The 22,001-nt window shown below is 31.1% G+C and overlaps 2 protein-coding genes across 3 annotated transcripts; both read right to left on the reverse strand.

Moving 5' to 3' along the window:
• Positions 1 to 149: 149 nt before the first annotated feature.
• LOC123262855 (glucose dehydrogenase [FAD, quinone]-like) lies at positions 150 to 8,434 on the reverse strand. 2 transcript variants are annotated; one of them, XM_044725328.1, is made up of 4 exons: positions 7,852 to 8,434; positions 7,724 to 7,767; positions 2,803 to 4,035; positions 150 to 2,459 (listed from the first exon to the last, which is right to left on the reverse strand). In XM_044725328.1, exons 3-4 carry the CDS (start codon positions 4,027 to 4,029, stop codon positions 1,782 to 1,784), a joined length of 1,905 nt encoding a protein of 634 aa, XP_044581263.1. In that variant the 5' UTR covers positions 4,030 to 4,035; positions 7,724 to 7,767; positions 7,852 to 8,434; the 3' UTR covers positions 150 to 1,781. The 2 variants fall into 2 exon arrangements, with proteins under 2 accessions (XP_044581263.1, XP_044581264.1); XM_044725329.1 differs by lacking the exons at positions 7,724 to 7,767; positions 7,852 to 8,434 and adding an exon at positions 7,591 to 7,697.
• Positions 8,435 to 17,748: 9,314 nt separating this feature from the next.
• LOC123263994 lies at positions 17,749 to 19,609 on the reverse strand. The gene is made up of 2 exons (XM_044727041.1): positions 19,064 to 19,609; positions 17,749 to 18,992 (listed from the first exon to the last, which is right to left on the reverse strand). Exons 1-2 carry the CDS (start codon positions 19,254 to 19,256, stop codon positions 17,749 to 17,751), a joined length of 1,437 nt encoding a protein of 478 aa, XP_044582976.1. The 5' UTR covers positions 19,257 to 19,609.
• Positions 19,610 to 22,001: the final 2,392 nt, after the last annotated feature.

The raw sequence follows: 22,001 nt of genomic DNA on the forward strand, positions 1-22,001 counted from the left end.
AAGAAGAAAAAAAATCATAATTTTTACTATTTTTGCATAGAAAAATTTTTTGTTGGCATAAAAATTTTTTCCATGTCAAAATAAGAAGAGTTTTTTTTGTTAACATAGGAAAAAATATATTTTTATTATAAGTTAAAAACTTATTTTAGCACCAAAAATTTTCCTGCTACAATCGGAAAAATTGCTATGTCACATAGCAAAAATTTACATGTAACTGAAATCTACAAACTACCAAATATTTTAACTCAGAAAAAATTTGCATAGAAATTTTTCCTAATTTGATAATGGAAATATATCTTTGCCAAAATAGGAAAAATTTCTACGTTACTGTCCAGTGTTCCTATATCAACATATTATTGCTATTCTTTTAATATTAGCATGGTAAAATTGACTATGACCACATAAGAATAAATTGAATAATTAGTTTCAATATAGAAAATCTTACTATGCCACATAAAAATAATTTATATGAAACGGTAAAATTTGCGTTGACATAAACTTTTCCTATGCAAAAAAGTAAAAAACTCGATTTTTTTATCTGTATACACGGAAAAAATTTTCTTTAAAAATTGCCTTTAAATTCACTTTAATGGTGGGTTATAACACGGTCCTTAATTTATTACCATTTTTTAAACGAAAATTCATTTATTTTACAGTAGACTAGATAAAATTTGTGAAAAACCTAACAAAATTTACGGTAGATTCCGGTAACTTAGTTAATACGAGTTGATCATCTAGTTGATGTACAATGATTTGCATAAAGTTTTTGTAAGTTTTGCGTCAACTTTGCAATTTGCCACTGTTGTACGGAATATAACTTCAACTTACGCATCAAGTTAGCGTAAATCTACTGCCGAAATTAGATCGAACGGTTAATTCAAAGTTGACGCGAAGTTGAAGTTTACTTGACGAAAACTAGTTAGAAGTAAAATTGTTGCCTTACTGCTTCCGTAAACTTTACATCTTATATGGTCGCAAGTTTACATCAACTTATGATGTCATTTATGCTAAGTGAGAAAATTTTATTAAACTTAAAAGTTATCTGACTTACCGACAAAAATGATGAGGCTATACCGCTATACCATCCGTTTTACGATTACAGTGAATTTAATGGTAATTTTTAAATAAAACTTCTTCCAAGTGTGTAAATCGTTGATCAGCGTCTGGAATCGGTGACTAACTTACCGAAAAAATTAGAAAATGCAACCCGAATGAAAAAAATTAACTTAAATGAACTTAACTACTATACTAAAACAATTGATTTAAGCTCACTCAGTTAGCACAAATAAAATCAAGTTTCCTGCGGCCGGAATAGGACTTAAAGTTTACGCTAACAGTAAGGAAACAGTTGTACTTATAAAAATAGTTTACGTCAACTTTCCGCAAAATTCGCGTCAACTTTGAGCAAACCTTTTGGTTAATTCCAGCAGTAGGTTTACGTTAACTCGATACGTAAGTTAAAATCAAGTTCTGTGAAACTGTTGCAAATGCAAAAATTGACGCGAACTTTACGTAAAGTTGATGTAAACCATTGAACATCAACTAGTTGATTGTCAAATCGCGTTAATTAGGCATTCAAGTCCATTTTTTCGACTCAGGAAGAGTTTCATTCAAGTTAACAGCACGTTGCTCTGCAACAATTTTACTTTACGATAACTTCACTAAAAATACTAAACTGCATGTTCTTGAACAAAAAGTGAAGCTATCAGGGTATGCATAAAAAATAACCTAATACAATTATCTACAACTTTTTCCACCCTGATATTTATCATATATTAACATTACTTATTTAACCACTCTTCTTTGATCATATCACTAGCTTTCTCCCCGATCATATAAGTTGGCGCATTAGTGTGTCCCGAAATCAAATTAGGCATCACACTAGCATCGACTACTCTTAACCTTTCAATACCATACACCTTAAGTTCATCATTAACAACACCATCTTGTTCCTTCGGTGCCATTTTGCAGGTGCCCACAAAATGCCCGAGTGTTGTGGAAATCTGCCTGCAGACGCACTCCCAGTACTCGTCAGTTCCCGAATCGATATTTTTACACCCGGGAAACTTTACCGGTAACAGAGTTGCGTTGTATTTCTTGAAAGCTTCAGTTTCCGCGATTTCCAAAGCCTTTTTGATCCCTCTGACAAGTGTTTTTAGATCTTGCTCATTTTCGAAGTAGTTTGGGTTAAAAATTGGCGGGTCGAAAGGATTTTTACTCTGCAAAGTGACGCTTCCGCGGCTTTTCGGGTATAAGAGTACAGGAACTATGCTGAATCCGTCTCTGCCGATAAAATCGCCAAATACTTCACGGTACCAGGAATAAGGGAGGGAGAAAATCCTTCGAAGAGTGCCTGATAAATCACCGGCCATTGATCCAATTCCGAAAACTAATTCAATGTCTGGTTCTTCAATTTTTGAACTCTTTGCTTCATTGGTGACGTCTAAGCTTGGAATATTCTATAAATTAAAATATAATATTTAAAAAATTAAAATTGTGTAGTTTATTACTTCAGTTTTCAAATCTAACCGCAAAATATCAATTGTTCGTCAAAAAAGTAAAGAATTATCTATAAAAAGTATTTGTTTGGTTCTGATACTTTAGTTCCACTTATTTAAACTAGTAGTTCTACCGCGCATGTGTTAGAACAGATCCCGCGCATGCGCATAATCTGTTCTAGCGCATGCACAGTTATAAAATTACTTGCTCTTAGAATGACAATCTTTGGATTAATTTATCGACGAAAAATACTTAAGTGATTAACAACCTACTATTTTATAAAAATAAAATTTTCATTCTTACCTTTTTGCTATATTTTCCCTCTCCGCTTTTCGTATTAACAAAAGCCAGCGCTTCGGCGCCGGAAGGCGCAGTAAAAGGTCCTTGTCCGTAAGCCAAGTAATCAAAAGTGTCTTTGAAGTTAGTCGCAATCCTGGATTCAACAATAGTAACAGTATCATTAACGAGAAAAGTTAGCGCGGCCATACTGACATGGTCCTGCAGATTTTTACCGACCGGCAGATCGGCTAAAACCTTAATTCCCAGGTTCTCAAGATGGTTCTTCGGACCAACACCAGAGAGCATGAGAATCTGGGGAGAGTTCAAGCTTCCCGCAGCCAGTAGAACTTCTTTAGCAGCCATTACTTTCATCCGCCGGCCATCTTTAACAAACTCGACGCCTCGAGCAACTTTTGAGTTTTCATCAATAATCACGCGGGTCACTCGTGAATTTCTGGACACATGGAGGTTGGGTCGGTTTCTGACAGGTCTCAGGTAAGCTTTAGCAGCACTGAGTCGTCTTCCGTGACGTAAATTGACGGCTACTGGGCAGAAACCCGTCGGAGTCGCGTCATTGCAGTCTTTAAGGTTATACCCAAGTTCTTGACCCGCTTTCAGGAACCTGTCGCGCAACTTCGACCTCCAGGGGACTGAAGTGACATCCAGGAAGCCATCTTGGCCATAAACTGAGGAGTTCAACGAATTGTAGCCTATTGAATCGACAAATCGCTCAGATTTAGCGAAATATTGAGCGACGTCACGGTACCGCCATCTTCTGTTACCCAATGCAGCCCATTGATCGTAGTCCCGGGGCAATCCGCGGGAATGGATCATAAAGTTGATGACAGAAGTTCCTCCAACGGCTTTACCACGTGGCCAGTTGCAGCGACCTTCTGTCATTGATCGGCAGAACCCGGAATTTGGTTCTGTGCGGTAGCCCCAGTTGTATGGCGTCAGCTGCATTGCCGCGGCTAGCAGGGGGATGTCAGTAAGGAATATCTCGTCTCTACCAGCCTCTAAAAGTAAGATTTTCCAGTGCGGTACTTCGCTGAGTCGGTTAGCGAGAACTGAACCTCCCGAACCTGCGCCAATTATTATGAAGTCGTAATTGTTGAGAAGCGTGGGTTCTTTGTTTAGCAGACCGGGAAATGGTGGGTATTGTTGGTAGTATTTTAGAATGTTGGTCATGTAGGACAGCGGGCCTGCTGCTGATGTTATACCGATAAGGAGGCAGTAAATGATTGTGGCCATTTTGAGCTGGAAAAATAGTAAGTTTATTGGATTAGAAGAATAATTATACTTAATTTATAAAGGTAAATAGTAAAGTTAGAATAGTTTAGTTGATAAAACATAGCTTATAATTTTCTTAAGGAAATATAATTATATCTAGTCCGATATTTCTGGAAAGAATAAAAATAATATTTTTAAAAAATATATAAGTAAAAAAACACGCTTTGATACACAGCAAAAAAATTCTATGAAAATTTTCAATACAACTATCATAATGCTGGACTATATTTGTATTAGTGATAACTTTCAAATATTTTAGATGAAAATTTCCCATGCTGCCTCTGTATTTTTCCAATAGAAGTGACAAATTTTACGATTAGTTGAATTGGAATATTTCTCAATTAGTGTGAGTGTTGGACGTGCACAGCGCTGGACTGCGAGTTTATGTAAGTGCTGACGGGCACCTATATTAGTTTAAGTATCTCAGATAGCGTCGAGGGAGAGTCTCTGGCTACCAACTAAGAGTTCTCCCTAGCGGATCCATATACACCGTGTAAACTTAGTGTAAACTCGATGTATACTTAGTGTCAGTGTAAATTAGGGGTTTATTTGGTGTATACTCAATGCATATTGAGTATACACCAAATACACTCCAAGTTTACACTGAATTTACACGGTGTGTATGCGCACGATATACACTGAGTTTACACTAAAAAATTTTTCTGAGTCCTAAGAACAAAAGTTGTGAAGAAAATTTTTTTTGAAAAAAATTGAAATTAAAAAAAATCAAATTTTGAAAAAAAATTAATATTTTCAAAAAAATTAAATTTTTCAGGAAAATTGAAAAAAAAAACACACATACATACATACATACAGACACCATCATAAAAACCGTCGGGGAAGTTTCCTAGGGCCTCAAAACGTCGAGATCTGATTAAAACTCGATTTTCGAAAAACGGATTAAAACCAATAATTTCCCGATTTTCGAATATTTTCAATTTTCTCAGCGAAAAGTTCATGAAAAATAAAATTTTGCAAATAAACTCGAGTAATAATTTTTTTTTATTCAATAAAAAAAAATTCACTCAGTGGGGACTAAATCAACTGAAAATCATTCACCTCGCATTCACTCCGCAAATTTTTAAGTTTTTCTCCAAATAATATATATTGAAGTGTTTCTGAAGTTCTATTCTTAATTTTAAAAAATTAAGAAATTTTTTCGCATGCTAAAATAGAACATTAGTTAACGACGCGGCACCTCTATTAATTTATGTTAATGAGGTAAAGTACCCAGTACTTGAACGATTTTAAAAATGGCCCTAGTACTTGAACAGTTTGGAAATTGTTATATTATTAAAAAGCTCCGGCCATAAACATTAATATTTAATGTATATTAAGATAACTTGATGTCTTAGTTAATGATACAAGAAATATTTTTTAATGTCAAAGCTAAATATTATATTTTATTTAATATCTAATGACGGGATCATTGAAAGTGTCGATTAGTATCCATTTTTGAATGAAAATGATACCACCACAATAGAAAAATGGCGAAATAACCCAAAATATTTAAGAATTCAACAAAAAAACTTAACCAATCAAAAATATAGATCATTTTGCAAAATATTCTGTTGCTAATAAGGTGTTTTAATTATTTTTTTATATTTAATTTAGCTGTTCAAGTATACCTCCCAATTTCAAATGTAGGACCTAAAAGTTGAACGACATAGCGCCGTGTGTTCAAGTATACCGTCTCTCATTTTTACGAGACTGTAGTCATGTGAAGATTTTCCAATAGCGTACACTCAGAAGGTGTTGCACCACAAAAACACACTTTAGATTCATGTTATTGATTCGTTTCAGGCTATTTCCAGTCGATACAGACATACTTTTTAATTGTAAAAAAATTTTTTCCCAGTCACACTTAAAAAATTTTTGACTTTGCTTACAGCACTTAGAAATTTTTATGAAAATGGGACTTAGAAAAAATTTTTGGTGTAAACTTGGTGTATACTCAGTGTATATAAGCCGCGTATACACCGTGTATATTTGGTGTATACTTAGTGTATAGCGATCCGCTAGGGCTGGGTTCGATTCCCGGACGAAAAGTCCGATTATATGTTTTTTCGGTTACTGAAAGATTACCGATGAGTCCAACCTCATAGTTCTCTCCCTCCCTTAAATTTCTTTTCAAAAATCTAACTGTAAATTTTTACGATAGTTGAATTGTAAAGTTCACTAACACATCTTGTGTAATTTGCTCTATAGTAATCGACTTTTAAGTCTCTTCCTAGTCTTGTTTGTTAGATAAAATTTACAATAGTACATCGTAGAAATTAATAAATGAGAAGTATAGTCCACCGTGACTATTTTATTTAAGGCCAGTTTTTCAACCCAGGGTTTTCATTTAACCAGAGTTTGTAACGATAGCAACATATTAAATAAACATTAGAATAGTACTGTTGCTATGGTTATAAACTCGGGTTAAATGATAACCCCGGGTTGAAAAACTGGCCCTTAACAAGAATTACGACAGTAAAATAGTAAAAATTCCTTCAATTTTCTTTCCATGTAGAAAAACCAAATAAAAAGTAGGATGTAATTTTCAATTTAAACATGTCATTTTTCACATTAAATTTCATACATTTTTATATAATTTCATAAAAGTTTATAAATTTTTATAAAATTTTAATCGGCGATTTTCAACATAAAATTTTATAAACTTACAAAAGTGAAATTTCACAAAAAAATTACAATTAATTATTTATAAGTATTTATTCTTGACTACATTAAACTATGTGGTGCAATTTGAATTATGTAATGATACCCAAATTACAAGCAAATCAAGGTATTGCGAATTGGAATATAATTTATTGAAGATATATTACATTTTTATTATTTACTTCGATTGATTCAATTGACTTCTTTCTTCCCTACTCAATCTTGAATAGTTTAATCGATAGAGCATATTTTTTAATTGTCTTTGTCAAATCGACGTTATAATTAGCAAATTGTCTAACTCCATTTTAAAGAATCTTCCATTTGTACGAAAAACAATTAGTTCAAAATTTATTATCACTTTGAAAAACAATTTAATATCTATTAGAGGTTAATAATATTTTTGTTTGGATCATTCGAATAATTTATAATTAGACTATTGCTATATCAAAATGTTAAAAAATCACCCTCTAAAAAATAAGGAGTTAGACCAATTGCTAATTAGACCGTCGAAATATAGTCATGTCGAGATAGATGTCAACTTTTCTTCGTAGAAGGAAAGAAATTATTGCTTAGAGCTTATTATAAAAAAAACAACTAGTATTAAATAGTTTAGTACTGACGTCGGTAAAGCATACATACAAAATAAAATTAATTTATTTTTAAACTTGAAAATGGCGTTTTTATGTTATAAAAGCGGGATTTAAAAAAAAAATCGGTAATTAAAAATACAATTCAAACTTTTCTTGTCTTTTCAACCTAAAATATCAATTTTTTGCTATTTACCGACAATATTAAGAAACAATCTATCTAAATAACTTTAATACCTTATTTTTCCTTCTACAATAAAAATATGCAAAATACCTGAATAAATAACAAACATAAAAAATAAAAACAATGGATTAGAACAGCCCGGGAATATTAATGAGAATTAAAATCAGTATCACTGTGCATTCACTAGTAACTTGTAACTTATAATTTATTAACACATACTCACATGCCAACGCGTAAATGTCAAAATGCAGAGTAAGCTTCAGGTATCTAGAAACAAGTTTAAATTCAAATTATAAATTGACTAATCAATTAAAATTACAATCTTAAATTATAATATTTCTGCATACTTACACGTTTTAAAAATTATCACTGATTGCAAAAATTTAAGTTAACTTTGTTTACAATTGATTGCCGTACATTTGATACAAACGTCACGCGTGTCGATATAATGAAAAGTCTTTGGAAGACAGGCATGCCGGATAGGCATTTATGAATAAATTTTGTTCATTATATTATCTTGTGTCTTCTTTCTTATTTTTTTTCCCTTGGAAGTTCCGAGTTAGAAATTAGAAGATATAAAAGTGGTGAAAGAAAGTCTTTGATTTTTTTTATTTTGTTGCGCAACTCTCTGAACTTGACATGGAATTCTGTGTACACATGTGGGATTTATAAAAATTACTCAATCGGTCCCTTTTATATTTCAATGTTACTCTTTTTATTTATTAATATTTAATCTTGAAAGTTAAATACTTCAATCACTTGCATGTCCGGCGTTTTACCTTGGATATAATTAAATGTTATCTGTGAATTAGATATCGGTAATTTATAATTAGAAATATTTTTATGCTAATTATTTCTTTTAATTAGAGTGTTGCTGCGATAAGTAGTTTAAAATTTCGTAAGCTTGAAAAAAAATTCACATAATTTTTTAATTTTTAAATAAAAAATTAATTTTGAAAAAATAAAAATAAACTATTAGAAATTTTTTTAAATTAAGTTTTATGTCAAAATTCATTTTTTTTTTTTTTTTTTTTTTTAATCAAAAAATTTATTTTTATAATAAAAATATCACTTTAAAATATCTTAAAATTCATTTTTTTTACACTAAAAAATGTTAGTAAAATTTTTCGAAAAAAATATTATTTTTTTTTAAATAAAAAATTCGGAAAAAAAAATTAAATTTTCTCGGTGGGAAATAAATGAAAAATTAACTGTATAAAAATAAAAAATTCCCGAACTGATCACTATGATTGTTTATTAAAGACTAACAGGTTCGATCAGTGGGCCTGCAATCGGGAGCATCGAGTCTGCATAATATCCATATTAACACACTTACCTACAGATTAACTCACACCCCGCCGTAAGAAAAATCCGCACAAGGTCGCTCGCCGGTGACAAGGTCTTACTCATGCATCTGACCGTGCAATCACATTTATTTATTTATTTTATATATTTACTGTTTTTTTTTTCTGTCTTTAATAAATTGCGTTTTGTAATCGGCTGCCCCATAAAAAACCTAGTAAATATATACATGTATATTCAAGTTTATTATAAAAAAAAAACTTGCTCAGATGTTAAAGAATGAAAGATTATTTTAAATAATAATAATTCTAACAATGATGTCGTTTATATTTTTATCTTGAAAATTAATTTATTATATTCTAAGTCACAAGGTTTTCTTTACAATTGGATTTTAAGTTTATTAATAACTTGGTAATTGTTTGTTTATTTCAATAAAAATGTACTTGACTTAGAAAAATTTTTTAGTAGACTTCATAGAAATTTAACTATTGCATTGGTCTTGATGACGGAACTTTAAAAAATTTTGCTATATTGCGACTCATGAAGCTGAAGCTCGTAAATGGAATTCAGAAAATGCATGTGATTTAAAAGTTTATGTATGCATGTATTTGGGTGATTCTCTGTAAAGACGTCTTAAATCTGTTCAAAATTATCCGACCAAATTATTGCACGCCTCATAGCGCGAAGCGCGTGAGGTTGTGCTTTATACTCGACTTGTCGAGGTCAAGCAATTTTGTGATCTTTAAATGTCTCTATCATAACCATATTACACTTATACAATAATATAAGTAGATGTACACCGAGAAAACACTTAAATTCATCCATCTTTTATTTTCTAAAATCTTTGTTTAGTAAATAATCTTTTTATTAGTTTAAGAATGTGCTGAACTGGGTCCGTACTTCATATCAGTGGCCTAGTTTACGTATTTTTTTTTTAAATTGAATTTTTATTAAAATTTACTATGATACAACCGTACAAATACAAACGAATTTTTCTTATTTGTCACGTGAAAACTATGGCGCCACTTGATCAAGCTAAATTTTTTTAGACTGCATGCGCATATGACAAGAAAAAAGGGCGCTGATATTTGAAAAAAAAAAAAAAAAAATACTCTAAGAAATTACTTAATTATAATTTTTTTTTTTTTTTTAACTTCCCGCTAAAAATCTCAGATTTTCAAAAATCGGGAAGTTATTGTTTTCACCCCGTTTTGCAAAAATCGAGTTTTCATCAGATCTCGACGTTTGAAGGTCACAGGAAGCTTCCCTGACTATCCCCGCGAGGTTGTCACTATGTCTGTATGTATGTATGTGTGTGTGTGTGTGTGTGTGTGTGTGTGTGTGTGTGTGTGTGTGTGTGTGTGTGTGTGTGTGTGTGTGTGTGTGTGTGTGTGTAAGTATGTGAATCACTTATAACTTTTGAACGGTTGAACCGATTTCATCGCGGTTGGTGCCATTCGAAAGGGCTTCGCCAAACTTAGATTTCCTGAGAATTTGAACCGATTCGGACCGATAGATTTTGAGAAATTTTGAAAAATCTCAAAAAAAATTAGAAAAAAATCATTTTTAAAAGTGGTTTTTGGAATATCTTTAAACGGGTCGGTCGATCCATTTCAAAAACTAATCAGGTCTTAACGGCAAAAAACGACGCCGATCGGGGCTAATCCGGGCAAAATCGGGTGATTCGTTCGAGAGATAGCGTGAACGAAATAAAACCGAAAACTGTTTTTTCACATAACTTCGTCATTTCTTCTCGGATCGTTTTTGATGATATAGAATAATTTCAGAGGTTAAAAAACCGCGTCGATTGCCGCCAAAAACGTGGAAATCGGTTGATTAGTTCGAGAGATATCCTCGACGAAATATTTGGAAATAAGGATTTTTTCAACATAACTTCGACATTTTTTGGAATAACTTTCAAACAGCTCTACCGATCGATTCCAAAAACTAATCAGCTCTTAACATCATAAAACCACGTCGATTGCCACCAAGCTGGTCAAAATCGGTTGATTCGTTCGAGAGATATCGTGAACGAAAGAAAACCGAAAGAAGTGGTTTTTCAGGTTGACGCTGAAATTTCTAGTTTGTCCAATCGAAACTTATAAATTATTTATACGGATTAAGAAGCTACGTAGCATGCCGGCAACCGCGTAAAAATCGGTTCATTCATTCAAAAGTTATTGCGGTATGAACATTCAAAAAATAGTGTTCCATGAAACTTCTATCAGACTTTTGAGCTCAAAGAGCTCAAAAGCATAGAAAAGGTATCTTTTTGAGCTCGGAGAGCTTAAAACAACACACAGATTGTACTTTTGAGCTCGAAGAGCTCAAAAAAGCGGCCAGAGGTATTAACGGAATTAGCGGGAAGTTGCAGGGATGGCCTTTAGGGTCAACCGTTTTCCTAATTTTTTTTTTTTTTTTTCAATCAATTACACAATTTATTTTTTCTTACAAAATGAATGAGCGTTATGAGGCGTGCACTTTTGGATTTTCCAAACTTTTTGAAGTGAAACTTCTTTATCGACGTATGAGAGAAATTTTGTAGCAATGTAAAAAAAAATCGTCACAATTTTCCGTTACGCGCCATGTTGTTTTTTTTTTTTATCAAAGTTCAGTATAGCGCCGTAAAGAATAAATCTAGTAAGCATTATTAATTCTAAAAACAATTAAAAAAACTAATCAAATGATAATTTAAAAATAAAACAAAACAATTATTAGTAAATAAAAATATGTATATGGACATATTTTTTAATTATTCGTTTCTAATGATTTATCTATTCATTTTGAATTCTATAAAATCATTGCATGTCTATAAGATTAACTGTCATCAAATAATTGTATTATTTTGAATAGATAATTCCAATTATTTACTCATAACTTGTGTAATTGAATAAGTTATTAAATATCTGCTTTGAATTATTTTTACTAAGTTATGGCATGAAATATGAATATTAAAGTTCTTTATTTAATTTTTGTAAACTGATTAACTAATTTTTAGATTAAATAATGGCAGAATCTAAAAAATGACAACAATGGTAATGACGATGAGATCATAAAATTGATGAATTACAATAATTATATCTAGCAACCTTGCAGTCACTATGTGACTGCCGTGACTTGTGAACTATAAATAAATAAAATTTTGCTTTATTCAATAATGACTTTTGTTAAATTGCACTGTACTTTTTTAACTATTGGCGTTTTTAAAAATATAAGCTCATCCCGATGTTACACTCATCAAGAGCTTTCATGTGAGTACCCACATGCATTTTGATATATTTTTCATATATACATGTACATAATACATATAAATATATGAAAAATTGATGTGGGTACTTAAATGAAAGGTCTTGATGAGTGTAGCATCGGGATGAGCTTATTATATCTTTAACAACGTCAATAGTTCACAAGATACAAGGTCATCCACAGATTCGGTAGAATCTGGCGCCAAGTTCCGTTCAAATCCGTTGTAAGCGGAGCGCCAGACTACCGACTATGTTTACTGTAAGCAGAACGGTATTTTGAGGTTGCAAAATTTTATTTAATTCTACGGTACTTCTTGTTCCTAAATTTTATATTATAACAGTAATTCATGCTTTATTTTACTGATATTAATTAATTATATTCAATTATAATAATTGATCTACTTGAAATTATTAAATTTTATCAGCACAAACTATAGCAAGCTCAAAAATTTCGATCCTGACTTTTTTTCTATGTAAAAAGTGACATGCCACAGACTAAATAATTCGAGAATGCATGGTAATCTTCCAATAGATGGGAAACTACAGTTAAAAAAATACATTTCACAGCTTGCATCTTGATCCGCCAGGGTGCGCTGGAATTGTTTTTACATAAACTGTAGCTTCAAGAGGATAGTTTGCTATAAAAAATAATAGTTTAAAAAAACTAAAAACACGCTTTTTATAGAAAACCAAACTAAAAAATAGAAAATAAATTTAAATTAAGAATAGTGTTAAAAATTTCAATAAATATAAATTAATAATAGTGTAAATAAAAAAAATGTATTTTATTTTAAAAAAAGCGTGAGGTGCATGGTGTCAATAGTTATAAATATTTTATTGACAGATATGAGTAGAGTGATTATCATTTTGATAATATCTTAAAAAGCACCCCACGCTTTTTTTAAAATAAAATACATTTTTTTATTTACACTATTATTAATTTATATTTATTGAAATTTTTAACACTATTCTTAATTTAAATTTATTTTCTATTTTTTAGTTTGGTTTTCTATAAAAAGCGTGTTTTTAGTTTTTTTAAACTATTATTTCTTTTACTTTTAGTTTGGTTTATTTATAAAAGCGTGATTTTTTAGTTTTTTTAAACTATTATTTGTTGATTATCAAAAATATTCAGGCGCGCAAATTACCCACGGAGAGTTACATACTGACATACTGACATACTGACATACAAGTGAAGCTAATAAAAAATAATTATTTATAAATATTATAAATACGGGGAATCAGAGTTCGATTTCGGAGAGCGAGCCTGAGAAACGGCTACCAGAACTAAGGAAGGCCGCAGGCGCGCAGATTACCCACGGAGAGTTACTGACATACTGACAAACTGACATACAAGTGAAGCTAATATAAAGCGTGTAAAAATGCAGCCAACGCGAGATTTAAGTTGGTACCAATTGTAAATTTTTATTATAATTACAAAAAATACTAAAATCCGAACAAAAACAGTTTCACTGTAAAAAAAAATCGCGCCAAGTCCACGTTCATAAGACTATTAAGAAAAAAAAATTTCTTATTGCTTTACAAAAAGATATAAAATAAAAAAAAATCCAAGTAACCGATATGATTGTATTTGATTTTCGGAAATTAAAAAAAATTTTATTGTAAATTTGAAAATTAAAAAATTTTGGAACGTACTTGGTGTGCGTCATTGTGTATTTCAATTTTTTAAAGTCCTAGTAAATAGATTTTACGAATTTCATTAAAAGTAAAATATTTTGCAACCACGCACACTAAATACGTTCCAAAATTTTTTTTTAATTTTCAAATTTACAGTAAAATTTTTTTTAATTTCCGAAAATCAAATACAATCATATCGGTTACTTGGATTTTTTTATTTTTTTATTTTATATCTTTTTGTAAAGAAATAAGAAATTTTTTTTTCTCAATAGTCTTATGAACGTGGACTTGGCGCGATTTTTTTTTACAGTGAAACTGTTTTTGTTCGGATCATTTTTTAACTATGTATCTAGAGATAGAGCATTTTCGAATGCAGCCTAAATACGATAAGTATTTATCATCATAAATTAACTACTGGTGAGAATGATATGAAACCTTAAAAAGGCACAACTTCAGGTCAAAACTTTTCCAACGATACCAAATTTAACTATAAAAACCCATTTTATCATATAAATACACTGGCCACAAAATTTCGCTTATTCTCTTAATAGTATAAATAAGAGCAATGATAAAATGAATTACTCATATTATTTGTATGCATGTTTATAATACTAAAAATAGCTTTAATCCGGAAAAATTTTTTTTTCTTGTCTCATCTACCCAATTTCTGTAAAGTTGTAAATAGTAAAAAAATGATATGTCATAAAGAAGTTTCACTTCTTACCTGTGTACTCTGGTACACACACATATTTTTTTTGATTTTATTAGTAAAAAAATTAACAAGGGCTATAAAACTATCAGCTTAATGATAATAAATAAACAGCCGATTTAATTTTTGTTTTTTCGATATTTGTGTATCTTTTGCCATATAACATGACAGGGGACTATTTGCCAGGGGACTGTTTACAAACACTGTATACTAGCTCTGATAATACAACAGGTAAGTTTTAAAAATTTAGCTCGAAAATATTCATACTGAAAATATTATTTGATACAGATCTTGAGTTCTGCAAAAATATCTTCTTCAACCGAACCCAACATCTTTTTGGTTACACCATAAAAGTTGGATTTATTTTTCCGGTGAACGATACCGATAACTTCCATGTAGAACAAAAAAAAACAGTGAATCGATTGATAACTAAAAATACTCCCACAAACGAAGTAGTTGAGCTGTTAGGTGAAGAGTACAGATGTTACAGCTTATGGCTTATGGAATCTTTGAACATTTCACTAAATATATCTATTGAATTTTTACGATTTCTGAAGGATGAAAATATTCTACTTATGGTCCAATTGGTGTTATTCGAACATCATTTGATTCTGCAACCTCTTCCTCCGTTCGTATTAAATAAAGATTTTGATCATATCGGTATTTCATACCCAATTCAGTATTTTCACGATGTAATTGTGACTCCGAACCGAGGTGTAATGAGCCCTTTGGAGAAAATGTTTGAGTTCTACGGTTGGGTAACTATCATCGCTATCATCATTATCTTATCAATGACGTTTTTGGTGATTTATCAGTCAAACAATCATAAAATTTCGTTCGCGCTATTCGACTGTCTGAGATTAATCATCGGCTACAAAATCGACACGCGAATAGAAAATGGCAATATGCGTATATTCTTCTCCGTCATTTTTCTTTACTTCTTAATCATACAAGCAACTTTTTCCGGGCATCTTGCGGCATTCTTGACTAAACCTGTGCGCAGAAAAAATGTTGAAACTCTTGATGACCTAAAAGATCCTTATTACCAACACATTTTTGTGCCAATGAGACTTGATGACTTGGACTTTATTGCGGACGAACTGTTGATGAATAAAATTATGATGACTGATTTTTTACCAGTTGTCTCATCAATCGACGATAATCGCATGGCTTTGATTGATTATGAAGAAATATTAAATTCGCTTATACTTGAATACAATCTACACAAATCGAAGTCATATCTTAAATTTGACTTCTCTATACTACCGATGCCGAGAAATTGGGCCTTATGAGAGCGAGTGAATAAAGTCATAATGAGGTGGACAGAATCTCATATTTTAAACCGTTGGCACGAAAATGGAAATCAATTGATTAGAAGAGAATTCGAAATAATTCCAGACCGAGCCGAAAATTACTATCGGCCTGTTGAATTTGGAGATCTCTGTTTTGCATTTATATTTCTAGCTTTTGGACTACTTTCTGGAGTCTTGTGTTTTGTAATCGAATTGTTGGGCAGAAATATTCTTGCGGTCGGAAAAAAGATTATACAATTTCAATTGCTCACTCTCAAGATCATTATTTTCAATTTCCAGAGACTTCTAAATTATTTATTCGAAAGCCATGCTAGAGTTTAATTATCGCTTGCCAGCTTACAATTTAATTTTACAACTAAATTCTCGAATACTGTTTGAAAATTTTACAAAATAATAAATTACTCATGCACTATATAGTGTAGGAAAAGTATTATACACATTGATGACCAAATTAGTAAATTTTCTTACTCTACATTCTTCAGGTCATTTTTTGACATTTTCAAATAGCAATAGACTAAATTCAGATTATTTGTAAACCTGAAACCAAAATATGAAACATGGGATAGATATTGAATTTATATTTATACAAAAAGGTGCCCGCAACTAAAATTCTCCGCTTTCGATAAAAAGAAAAAATTATTTAAAAAGCTAACTCACTTCATTTAAAAAGACGCACTTGGGAATAATTAAATAACATCTGTGAAAAATGTTCTTGATTTTTTTTTATTTTTTCTTTGAATAACTAAATTCCGTTGATTGCAACATATACAAAGTAGATCAAACAGCCTCACATATCACTGCATCAGCACATAAAAAATCTAAGCGAAAGACACATGCAAGAGATAGAACCTTTGCAGTCTTGTTCAAGCTAGCGTAGGAAATACCTACCAATTGTGTGACCACAAATGTCTGTTTGAGAATTATTCATACAATCAAATACGATCATGTCCTTGGTGGCTTCATAGAAGTAGAAAATTTGACATGCGGTTATCTTTATCAGTGCAGCATTTTTAGAACTTCTTGTTACTTTTAAGCTGGGAATGCTAAAAAATATACATATTTTTGAGTAATCGACTCGGATGCAAGAAATATCATTTTACGGTCACAGCATTTGAACAAGTGCTCAACATCATTAGCAGGAGCCTAGGTGGGTGATATTCGCAGTCCTGCAGAGTATGCGTCTCTATCGACTTCGATGTTAAATACATTTTTAAATTCTTAATGTTCTCCATGATAGTTTCGAAATTAAAGAATATTTTTCTAGAATGTGATTGATAACCATACATAAACACACGCAGCTCAATGAATTTTAGATAAGGTGACCCGTCGAAATATCAGCACTGAAATCTGAGTAGTGCTTTTTGATATAACCAATTCTACAGCAGAAATGCAAACCAGAAAAATTGAAATCTTTTTTTCTACTCACACTGAAGTTTTTCTTCCGGCTACTAGTACTTGTCAAGTGACGGAAATATATAGGTATTTATTAATCATGTAACATTTACACTTATGGTTTATATATTTTTCAAAACTCAATACATAAAATATAGATAATTATTTTGTATAGAAATAACAAGTAATTTAGACTAGACTTAGTGATTCGGAGTGTTATCCCCTTGAACTAGTGCATGTTAGTCACTGTATGTAAATGATAAAAAACGTGTTGAGTAGTCACTTTACATAATAATTGTAACAATCTTATTAAAGAATAGAAAATTATGGTGAATAGTCACATCATGTGATAGGAGCGATTTTATCTCCGTAAAAATATAAATGTCGTTAAAAAATAGGAACCGTATATGAGCCCTTCCGCTCTTTTTATAGTGAAAAATGGTGGGGAGTTGAAGTTAGAGGACAGAGAAGTTAGGGGGATTTTACTGTAATTTTAAACAACCAAGTATATGATTTAATCCAGAATAAATTATTTTAATTATGAAACTGCAAAGTAAATATATTATAAATTCATTTTAAGTTTGTTGCGATCATCTACTTACTGAATAGAGTTCAGTGTATCATTTAAAAAGTTAGCATATGCTCACAACTATTTTATTGGAATAAGCCGACCTCCGACGCATTTAACCTTGTACTTTATAATTAGTATTTCGGTGATAAAAATCAATAAACCAAGTAAAAAACAAAGAAAAATAAATAAGTAAAAGCTTACTAAATTTTCAAATTCGATATCATCATATTCTGCATCTGCATTTTCAATTATTTCCTTAGCTCTGAACTTTTCAAAAATACATTTTAATTGCTGTCGTTCCCATAAATCAAAAAGACCCGATTCTAGAAATTTCTCGGTTTCTTCCTGAACTTTATCCTTGAGGACCCAATCTTTCTTTACCCAATAAGATGAATAGACAGGATCCAACTTTTTTTCAGCCAAATGCAAGTTATAGTCATATGAAGCTTGTACTTGAGAATGTAGTACAGCCATACAAGCATTAGAACTGTCATTTAAAACTTTATCGTGGCAAGTTGACGGATGATAACTAAACGGTCGCAAGTATGTTTCGTCCAAATTCCAAACTAATTTCTGTTCTAGCATGAAGTCATCCAAGTGCTTGGGATGGTAAATATTGAACTTAAAATCTCTCAAATCTTTTAAACTTTCAGGGTAAGACCGTTCAGGTTTAGTCGAGTAGAAAAAAATTTCACCTTGTATATCTGGAGTAACGACAAAAAATAACAAAGTTATCATGATAAAAGTAACGCGGACCGGTAATTTATCTAACGGTGCGTCTATTCCAGTACCTATAGAGAGCCGAATAATATACAAGAACGTGTTGGCATAATCACGACCATTGTGGATTACTAAAATCACGAACGATGACACTAAAATAAGAATTATTACGATCATAATTTCAAAATTTAAAAATGTTTCATAGTTTTTAATTGTCCGAACAATACTTATGCGCTGAGTGAGAATCATGAAGTAAGATTGACGATTCACATTTATAAAATCGATATTGGATATAGGTTCAAGCTTGCGGGAATTGAGAGCCAAATCATAGATACTATTGATTACTCCTTTCAAATACCCAGATGCAGTTTGATTAATCCAGTAACCATTTTGATCATAGTATATAATGGGTGTAACATTTAAAGCAGAAAATAAAGTTTCCGCATAACTAACATCTTCAAATTTGTTATGTTTTTGTAAAGAATCAATATCGTATTTTTTACCACGTGTATAATTCAATAACGATCTACTAACAGCTTTTACTTTGTAACCATCCAGAAACTTTGTTTTGTCGTAGGTAAGACTTTTACAAGCTTCTTTGTCTGCAACAGAGAAAAATGTTTGTAGAATTAGTGTAAATTTTATGTTAAACCAATGCAATCTTTGCACATACCATTTATATAAGGCTGTTTGTAAAGATTCCATTGACTGTCTGGGCTGTCGGTTGATTCCATTTCCACCCACGGTTCAGGAGCTCGGTTGGTAAAAGGATTATAAGTGTACATCATCATCGTGTCCTTATCGTCAATCTCGTAGCAGACGTAGAAAGCTGAGATCAAATTCATTTTCCAAAGAACTTGGAGCATTTTCGAAATGTTACTACAAGATTGTGAGTCGGTTCCGATGATGAAAAACACAGAATTAATGTTCCATGTCGACGATGACTTCAATACATATAACAGATCTTTATTCAATTGACTAGCTGAATTAGCAGAAAGAATATATGTTGGATAGGCGCGGTTGAATATCGGGATTTGTCTGGATTGATAGTTGCGGTCAATGACGTTGACATTTGAATGATTACTTTCCCGTAAAGTTCCATAGATTGTATCAACCAAATCCGCAGTAATGATGATTGGATTGGTGCGTCCAAAAAAGCAAAGATTTACTAGATCACACTGTTGAACTGTGAATTTATTGTGAAAACATTATGATTTCACTGTGAATTCATTGTGAAAACACTGTGTACAAATGGAACAAATGCACAGTATAAGCACATAGTGAAATCACACAACTTACACGGAGTATTCACTGTGCTTTCACTGTGATTCTAAAACCGCGAGGGTATCTACGATGAACTCGTAGTAAAAGAATCAGAGCATCCCATGATAAATAAAAACACTCCCCGGGAAAAAATGATCAGGACTGATCAGACCTGTTCATATCTGATCAGGCCTGAAATTATACCTGATCAGACCTGTTCATGTCTGAAGCATTAAATACGCTCAGACCTGTCCATGCCTGCTCATGTCTGTTCATGTCTGAACCCGGGAAAAAATGATCAGATCTGATCAGACATGAACAGGCATGAGTCTTCAGGTCTGATCAGGTATGAAAAATGACCGGGTCTGATCAGACCTGGCCAGGCATGTTCAGGTCTGATCAGATCTGTTCATGTCTGACTCGATCAGGTCCATAAAAATCGGTGCCGACGGGGATTCGAACCGTACACCCCGCGCTCTTCAGACTGACACTTTACCTCTTGACCAAATGATTCATCTTAACTTGAGAGTATCTTTCGAGCTACTTCAAGTAATTCAAATTTTATACATGATTTATCCTTATAGTTAACGGAGTTCTATACCTAATTTATTAATTATTAATAATTAATTATATATTAGAGTGATTTATTCGGAACGGCTATGTATTTTTTTTCGCTCCATCAACATATGGTTCTACACTGAGAGAGAATTTTATTCAATAGTAATAAAACAGTTTATTTGGACTTGAAAAAAAATTTAGTTAATATTAATAAAATTATATTTCATATAAATAAATAATATATAAGTATTTAATAAAATTTCATAAGTATTTAATAAAATTTTCTTAAATACTAATATGTGTTTATTAAAATAACCACGAACGACGCTTTCGTTTGCTGTCATTAATACGAATATTAAGTCATTAAAAGAAATAATCTCAAAAAAAAAAAAATTAATATTCATCAATTAATTATAATATATTCAAATATATTTTCACAGTAAAGTCTTTTAATAAATAGTATTAAGATTTTTTAACAAGACATCCTAACCTATTTGTTTACTTCATGACGAATCACATGTAGAGATTTTAAATAATAAAAATAAATAAATATTCGATTGAATTTATGAAATCATAGTCTTTATTTTTAACAAATGCGTCTCTACATTGTCTGGTTTTCTGCTTCTGTTTTCATTTTATTAAATAATGTCTAACTCTTATCGATTCATTTGTGAAATTTTTAAATTTAAGTGCATAAAAATTAACATCCACTCGGATAACAACAGTTGTAGACTTTGTATTTCAAAATATAGTTCCGACAAAATTCAATTTTACTTAATTATTTATTCAATTAATTACTGATCAATACTTTATATTACATGTAGATAAATATTCATTACATACTAAGAAACATTTATTAGTATTTAATAAAATTTTTATTAGTATTTAAGGAAATTTAATTAATATTTAATAAATTTTTATTTGGGATTAGCCAAATAAACGTTTTATTAAATAGTAATAAAATTTCATTACTATTAAATAAAATTGTCTCTCAGTGTAGGCTAGATATCAGACATGGACAGGTCTGATCAGGTCTGAACGTATTTAACGCTTCAGACATGAACAGACATGAGCAGGCATGGACAGGTCTGAGCGTATTTAATGCTTCAGACATGAACAGGTCTGATCAGGTATAATTTCAGGCCTGATCAGATATGAACAGGTCTGATCAGTCCTGATCATTTTTTCCCGGGAAGCGTTAAATACGTTCAGACCTGATCAGACCTGTTCATGCCTGCTCATGTCTGTTCATGTCTGAAGCCTTAAATACGCTCAGACCTGATCAGACCTGTCCATGTCTGATATCTAGCCTACACTGAGAGACAATTTTATTTAATAGTAATGACATTTTATTACTATTTAATAAAACGTTTATTTGGCTAATCCCAAATAAAAATTTATTAAATATTAATTAAATTTCCTTAAATACTAATAAAAATTTTATTAAATACTAATAAATGTTTCTTAGTATGTAATGAATATTTATCTACATGTAATATAAAGTATTGATCAGTAATTAATTGAATAAATAATTAAGTAAAATTGAATTTTGTCGGAACTATATTTTGAAATACAAAGTCTACAACTGTTGTTATCCGAGTGGATGTTAATTTTTATGCACTTAAATTTAAAAATTTCACAAATGAATCGATAAGAGTTAGACATTATTTAATAAAATGAAAACAGAAGCAGAAAACCAGACAATGTAGAGACGCATTTGTTAAAATAAAGACTATGATTTCATAAATTCAATCGAATATTTATTTATTTTTATTATTTAAAAATCTCTA

The sequence above is a fragment of the Cotesia glomerata genome, linkage group LG4 (genome assembly GCF_020080835.1).
Source record: "Cotesia glomerata isolate CgM1 linkage group LG4, MPM_Cglom_v2.3, whole genome shotgun sequence".
Lineage (NCBI taxonomy): Eukaryota > Metazoa > Arthropoda > Insecta > Hymenoptera > Braconidae > Cotesia > Cotesia glomerata.